The 8,364-nt window shown below is 41.5% G+C and overlaps 1 protein-coding gene across 1 annotated transcript; it reads left to right on the top strand.

The window, feature by feature from the left end:
• The first annotated feature begins 7,180 nt into the window (after positions 1-7,180).
• On the top strand, positions 7,181-7,512 carry LOC143146933 (histone H4). Its single transcript, XM_076311695.1, has one exon. It carries the CDS (start codon positions 7,201-7,203, stop codon positions 7,510-7,512), a length of 312 nt encoding a protein of 103 aa, XP_076167810.1. The 5' UTR covers positions 7,181-7,200.
• Positions 7,513-8,364: the final 852 nt, after the last annotated feature.

The following is an 8,364-nucleotide window of genomic DNA, read 5'->3' as shown; positions in this document are numbered from 1 at the left end:
CACACATACCCTCTCTGTTTCTTGCTCTTTCTCTCTCTCACAGACACACATACTCTCTCTGTTTCTTTTTCACTCACAGCACACATACTCTATCTATTTCTCTCTCTCTCTCACAGCACACATACTCTATCTATTTCTTTCTCTCTCTCTCTCTCTCTCACGCAGACCCACGCTCGATCTCTCTGTTCACACACAGCACACATACTCTCTCTGTTTCTTTCTCTTTCTCTCTCTCACAGACACACATACTCTCTCTGTTTCTTTTTCACTCACAGCACACATACTCTATCTATTTCTCTCTCTCTCTCTCTCTCTCTCACACACAGACACACATACTCTCTCTGTTTCTCTCTCTCTCACACAGACACACATACTCTCTCTGTTCCTTTTTCACTCACAGCACACATACTCTCTCTATTTCTCTCTCTCTCTCTCACAGCACACATACTCTATCTATTTCTCTCTCTCTCTCTCTCTCTCACGCAGACCCACGCTCGATCTCTCTGTTTCTTTTCACTCACACTCCAGAGGATTACACGGCGCACACCGTAGAAGCGTATCGGCAAAGGGAGTAACGAAGAAGAAACCCGAGGCACCTGAGACCAGCGGGCACCGCTGCCAGTGCCCCCTCGTTCCGTCTTTCTCCCTTGAAGGCGGTCGCTTAGGGTAGCACGGACGGATATCCTCTTACCGACACGTGGCCTGCACGTGCCCCCTTTGCCCGACCAGTCCTGCGAGGAGCGCGGAGAGGGTCCTTCGGGCCAACAGCGCCCCTCTCCACGGTCCTATAAGGCTATTAATTAAGCGAGATTCGGGACACGTCAGATTTTTCGAGTCTCCACTTGCGCGAGCTCGCGCACGCCCGCGCACGGGAGCGCGCGGCCGCGCGCCCCGTGGCTTTGAAATTCGGCACGGAGAGGGATTACTGGTTCCTGTTCGCCAGTCGAATAGTACCGCGCTGAGATTTCCTACTCGGGTGTCCAATGGAACTACGATTGTCTCTCTGTCTTTAATGTCTTTATTCGTCGTTGCGCCGACCGGCTAACAAAGACAGGGCTACGTTTGGGTAGAAATTTTGAACGACGAGTAAGGAGGGGGTAATATTTTTGTAAAAATTGTGAAGGAGAAAAAATGGGCGATTGTTGTATAAAAATTTTGAAACTTTGATGAGTACAGAGGGGGCGATATCTGAATAAAAAAATTGAACGTTGAGTAAGGAGGGGGTAATATTTTTGTAAAAATTGTAAAGGAGGAAACATGGGCAATTGTTGTATAAAAATTTTGAAACTTTGATGAGTACAGAGGGGGGCGATATCTGAATAAAAAAATTGAACGTTGAGTAAGGAGGAGGTAATATTTTTGTAAAAATTGTGAAGGAGGAAAAATGGGCAATTTTTGTATAAAAATTTTGAAACTTTGATGAGTACAGAGGGGGTGATATCTGGATAGAAGAATCGAACGATGAGTAAAGAGGGGGTAATATTTTTGTAAAAATTGTGAAGGAGGAAAAATGGGCAATTTTTGTATAAAAATTTTGAAACTTTGATGAGTACAGAGGGGGTGATATCTGGATAGAAGAATCGAACGATGAGTAAAGAGGGGGTAATATTTTGGTAAAAATTTCGAAGGAGTAAACAAGGGTAATATTTATGTAAAAATGTTGAAACTTTGATGAGTACAGAGGAAGCAATATGTGGATAAAAAAATTGAACGTTGAGTAAGGAGGGGGTAATATTTTTGTAAAAATTGTAAAAGAGGAAAAATGGGCAATTGTTGTATAAGAATTTTGAAATTTTGATGAGTACAGAGGGGGGCAATATCTGAATAAAAAAATTGAACGTTGAGTAAAGAGGGGGTAATATTTTGATAAAAATTTCAAAAGAGTAACGAAGGACAATATTTAAACAAAAATTTCGAACGATGAGTAAACAGAGGACAATATTTGGATAAAAGAATTGAATAACTGATAAAGAGGAGGTAATATTCGAATCAAAATTTCCAACGACAAAGATTTCATAGACAGTGGATAAGAAAGCTTATTCGGTTTCTATTCGTTCATTTTTCGAAATAAATTTGAAATTTGAAGCTCTGAAATTTGTACATAAAAATGAAATACAAAGTAGGAGAAGTTATAAACAGATTGTCAAACGCGAAATGGAAATACAACAAAATTTTAACAAATTGCAAATATACATAAATGCAACGTTATAACAAACACAAAATAATTCCACATTTTGCAACATATACAACCCGATACTTTTTATCGAAAGAGATTCGAACGACCCAGTATAGGAGCGAAAATCTAGCGCGAAATAATTCTAAAACAATTCCAACAGAATTTTATATAAAAATTATAATCCCACTAATAACGAAACGCTCTGTCTAATCGCGATTAAAGGAAAACGACGATTAAACTCCGTGCGATAATTAAAGCGCGAGATACCCAAGGACATATTTACTTTCGCACGAGAATTGAATTTTTCGAAGTCATTCGCCAGGCCGAATGACGCGCTCGAGATTCGAGGGAAATGAGAGGGAAGTAACGCGGAAAATCTGACGAACCGTGTCAGCTCCAAGTCGTGCTTTGAGAGCTTGACGGTTTAATCCGGCGTGTAAAGCAATACGAGATGCTGACGAGAGCCGATCTGACGTGTAAGGGATACCCCCGTAAAAAAACTATACTCTACACCCCGCGACGAGCTCACGTGTGCCCTTTATTGTGGGAAACGGTCTGAAAGCTACGAGCCACCCGTTACGCTGTTCCTTCTCTTTCGTCGTAAAAGAGAAAAAAGAAAAAAAAGATAGCACGGTCCAATTTGCCGCCGCGTAGAAGGGAAGAAAAACGAACCATTACCGTTTATATAATGTTCCCTTCGAAAGAGTGGAGAGGGTTGCAAGTACCGGGGAATTGACGCCATTCTGAGTAAGTATTTCACAAATGCATCAGTAACGATACTGGTTCCTCGGTTTCGAAACACGTCAGTCTTCTATTCGAAATGTGAAACGATGTAACATTAAACAATGTTAGAAATAGAATTTGGAAGAAAGAATAAATTTTGTAATTATATTAGAGACAGATGCCATGAATATTTTGTGGAACGTTGGAGCGCAAATTTTATTTTTTTTACTAATTTCTCTGTGGTCGTTCCATCGTTTTGAAGGACCTGCTTTGCAGAGGAAGGTTCAAGTAACGAGCTGATAGTTTTTGAAGAATAATAATTTCGAGAAGTGTTGTTGAAAAAATAGTAGTAAAATTACTCTCTTGTAATTAGAGAGTTGAACATTATTTTCTAATATTCTCGAAGTCGCTCTATTGTTTCTAAATACAATTTTTACAGAGAAATATTCAGAGAATAAGCTGGACATTTTGCAAGCGTTAAAACGTTGAATAGAATATTTAAAAAAATTGAAGACTCGTGAACAGTAGCTATATTTGATCAAACACAGCCTGCGAATTTGATTTTTTCGAATATTTCGAGTATCGAACTATCTTTCCGAGATATTAACGAGAAAAGTTCATTGCATAATTTATGTTTGTACCGTGTTCGAAATTTACAAGAATCAGTTACCAGTTTTGGGAAATCGATGAAAAGTTTCACCTAAAATGCATCGGAAGAGATTCAACAGGTTCGTGGAAAGAAATAATTTATCGACGACGATCTTTCTTGTTCGGGGTTAGGGGGAGGGGGTAGAGGACACACGACTCGCTAATTATGAACCCTCGACGGAGAGAGAAAAAAAAAAAAGCGCCTCCGTGATTGCTCGACATTTTATTATCCGGCTTATCGTTGGAGGGTGCGCGTTTTCCCAACATTTCGCCTCCATAAAAATCTCATAAACAACGCGATCAGCCCCCGTGTTCCGGCTGACGCGCGTCCCCCCGCCCCACGTCCCCCCCACCCCTTGAACCCCGAGTTTCGTGTTACAGACATCCAAAATTCATCCATCAAGCAGGAAAAAGCCGCCGCGACTCGTGGCCTAATGAAAACGACAGCGGTGGCAGCTCGTGATGGATAAAACGTCAAATTAGTTAAGCAAAATCCGATGATGATCTCGAGCGGAAGGTCGAAAAAGTTCGACGATGTTTCCCGCCCATCCCGTTGGCCCTGGCATTGAAACGAACGCGCAAAAAACGTAACATTGATATTTTTAACACGTTCAACTCGAAAGAGAGCGCAATGTGTCATTCGCGTACAACGTATCCTTTTAAAAATACACCCTCTAAATTAAATACAATACTTTACGCGTTTAAAATCAACGATTTCTAAAATCGAACGTTCTTTTTCTCTTATTTTCAGTTTCGAGAAAAATTCTTCATTCTTCAATTTCAACTGAACGTGACATTCTGTTCTGAACATGGGTGACTACATTTATAACCGAAAGTAATTTTAAATATTTAAGAAATTCAGAGTTAGATAATTTGAGGTTAGGTTTAGATACCAATTCAAACTGTTCTGAACGTGCGTGGTTAAATTTACAACCGAAAGTAATTTTAAACGTTTAAAAATACAGAGTTAGATAATTTGAGGTTAAGTTAGGTTTCACACAATTATTATTTACACTTTTCTCCAAGTTACACGTCGAAGATATTACAACGGTAACGATATCGATAATAATAATAATTACCAATTCTGGAGTTTTCTTGTCTCAACAGTTACCAATCTGCTCAACAGTTACCAAAGACGGTTACCAAATTATCTAGGTTAGTTGAATCTAAGCTACCATTCTTTCACAGTTCAGAGACTTTGCAATGTGGAATAATTACCAAGAGAACATTTTATTTATTTCTTCGGAAAGTCATTTCATTTTCCAAAATGGAGAATATATACTCTAATAAAATGTGTATACGCTCTAAAAAAAATCATGTTTCATTTTCACAAAAAAAAAAAAAAAAACGAAATGACTTTCCGAACAACCCGAAAGTACTTTCGCGAGACTTCGAGCAGCACGGATTTGAAAAATCGCGACTCGCTGCAGAAAAGTTACTCGGTGTTCTCTCTCGCTTGGGTTCCCCAAATCATATTTAACGGCGCTTATTAGCTACTAATGACGCAGCATTGTGCCCAACCGAGCCCGAGGAATGCTCTTTCGACGACAAAACGGTCGCTTCCGACGCGTCGGTGGGGGCGCTTAAGGGCTGGGATTTAGTACATTTCGAAGATTCTAAGCCACGGGCGACACCTGGAGCCCTGGATCGCAGGTGTTCCCTCGGGAGGACCTCCTAGAGATCACTGGATTCAATGGTTCCGAGGGCACAAAAGGGCGTGACGACACACTGAGCGTGTCAAGGGTAAACGGGTGATTTCACACAAATTAACCGAAGCGTGCCCACCAACTTGCCCCGAGTTTACCGGCTAATAGCGAATCAACGAGACTTTAACACGGTTTAAAGGAGAACGCGCGAATATTTGTCGAAACAATCAAGAAATTTTCCAAAATTATCTAAAATACTTCGTTTCACCAGGAATTGTTCATAATCGATCGAACTTTTGACATTTTTCAATTATTTTCAATTAATTTAATCAATCCCTGCAAGAATAGAACACGTCTTGTTCATATTGAACACATTTAATTTCCAAACATTTTTAATTTTCTGAATTATTAATTGTTCTCTGCGCGAAAAAATATTATGCATCCCCTTGCACCGTAGCAGAAGAAATGTTGGAATTGTTGATAGCGAATAAGAAAGAAATCGACGCGTAATCAAAAATTTTCAAACAGTTACAAATTTTCTTCTGCTAGTCAAGTGCTTGGTGTGCTTGCCCATTGATACAAAATTTACTATGTTAAAAAAGTAATAAAACTAGGAAAAGAGAATATTCTTCGACTTTTCATAAGTTACCATTTTTTTCCAAAATAAATCTTACAAAAAATAATCCCAAGTCAATTTTCTTGGGTCACCCTCTAAGCTACCCCAAGATTTTCATCCAAGCTTAACTGATATCTCAAAGACACATCCATACGCAGAACAGAAACAACAAATTACAATTCTGCATTAGTAGATCTACGATTCGAATAAACACAATCTCCAGAATCTCCAGAATCTCTAAAAACTCATCCTCGAACGTCTCGTGATCGAGAAATATTACACTCCGTTCACGTTTTTCATCCTCGATGTCCCAAGAGTCCAGGGACACGAGATCTCCCTCGAAACGGGATTCGTTTCGCGAAACCCCGCGAAGCAACAACGAGGAAAGATACTCTCCCGAGCGCGCGTTAAAATAGGTTATCGGTACCCGAAACTGTCAGCTCCCCGAAAGCTGACTTCTGGTCAACGTCTCACCTCGAGGCTGGCAGCGAATCCGCCTCGTCCCGCTGCAGGTCTCCTCCTCGTCTCCCGCGGGTTCGTGCCGCGTGCAGGCGTTCGAAGTGGCCGGTTATTTATGGCTGGATGTATTAGAGGTGGATATAAACGTCGGTTATTGCAAACACTTAACAGTCCGTATATCAATCAGACGCCAGCTACGGCTACAGCCCCTCGAGAGTGAAGAGGGTTACGTCGCGATGCGCTTCTTCCCACCGGGAGTGCCGTGTTACGTAGGTGTGGCAACGCTTTTGGCGCACTCGACAATGTAAATGTATGGACAGTTGCATTAACGGCGACGGGCCCGGGATGCATCGATGCGAAAGTGATAAATAATCTAAGTCTACGGCGAATAAACCGAGCTGGACACCGATGCGCACTCTCCCCCGGTGATTTATGGACCGTGGCTGGCTGGTCTCGAGAAAGATTGGACACCGGGCTCCTTTTTCGGACGAGCGGCCTTTTGCACCGCTTGACGATCCGTGAACGTTCAAACGTGGACGCAAGGGAGATCGAATTTAAAGAAAATAGTAATCGATGACCGTGGACAAGGGGTTTGCGTAGCCCACTGTCGAAGGAAGAGAAGGGAGTGTCTTAGAAACGAGTGATATTTAGGTTCATCGGGTATAGGCTACCTCGAACGTCTTCTTTTATCGTTTCTGGACTTTTCGATGCTCAACAGTTGCCAAAGATGGCCTCTGGGTCAGGTGGATCTAGACTATTATGCTTTCACAGTTTAGAGACTTCACGTGTCATTTACGAGCATTTAAGTTGGATCTAGACTACCATTCTTTGACAGTTTCTGGACTTTTCGATGCTCAATAGTTGCCAAAGATGGCCTCTGGGTCAGGTGGCTGTAGTTCGAAGAGACTTCAACTTACTAAACTTGTTCTAAGATGACTGGTCGTGGAAAGGGAGGAAAGGGATTGGGAAAGGGAGGAGCAAAGCGTCATAGGAAGGTACTTCGTGATAATATCCAAGGTATCACAAAACCTGCAATTCGCCGTTTGGCTCGTCGAGGAGGTGTGAAACGTATATCCGGTCTGATTTATGAAGAGACTCGTGGTGTTCTGAAAGTCTTCCTGGAAAACGTCATTCGTGATGCAGTTACCTATACTGAACACGCCAAACGAAAAACTGTCACAGCTATGGACGTAGTTTATGCCCTTAAGAGACAAGGACGCACCCTTTACGGTTTCGGTGGTTAAATTGGAAAATCATCCTCGACATACAATTACTAGTGTGATAATCAAATTCAGTCAGGATCTAGACTACAATGCTTTCACAGTTTAGAGACTTCACGTGTTATTTACGAGCATTTAAGTTGGATCTAGACTACCATTCTTTGAGAGTTTACGATGTGTAAACATTTCTGAAGACGATCTCTAGGTCCGGATACAGGATAGCCTTTTCTTCACAGCTTAGAGATTTTTTAATGTTTAATCTAGTTTCGTCAGGTCCAGACTACACCCAGATACCTTGCTTCACAATTTAGAGACTACCCAATAACTGCTCGATACTTAACAGTTATTGAAGACGATCTCTAAGCTTAACGAATCTAGACTACCCTAGGCATGTTTCACGATTTAGAGATTGTTAAATGTTTAACTGTTTTCAACAATGATCTCTAGGTTCATCGGATCCGGGCTACTTCAAACACCTTCTTCCACAATCTCAAGACTTTTCGATGTTTCATAACTTCTCAAAATCACCCCCAAGATTCCTCACACCTAGGCTACCCTATATACCCTCGTCAACGATTGAAAATTTTGTTAATCTTCTACAACTTCCGAAGATTCTCCCTCGACCTCTTGTTACGATCCCTAAATTCTTCAATTTCTGACCTTCCGAAATAAAATTCTACCAAGTGCAGACTGAAACTAACCTCGTCGTACATTCGTTCCACGACGAAATCGCAAAGAACGCCAGTTACGCGAGAGTGTCGCGTGAATTCGAGTTGCGTCCGTCCGAAAAGTGCAAGAGGATGACCCGCTTCGACGTATCCCAGCTAGAGCAAATCCAAAAGAGAAGAAGAAGGTTCCCCGAGGCTCGTCCCGGAC

Source organism: Ptiloglossa arizonensis, chromosome 5 (assembly GCF_051014685.1).
Source record: "Ptiloglossa arizonensis isolate GNS036 chromosome 5, iyPtiAriz1_principal, whole genome shotgun sequence".
In the NCBI taxonomy this organism is placed as follows: domain Eukaryota; kingdom Metazoa; phylum Arthropoda; class Insecta; order Hymenoptera; family Colletidae; genus Ptiloglossa; species Ptiloglossa arizonensis.
This window is presented reverse-complemented; position numbering and strand designations above follow the sequence as displayed.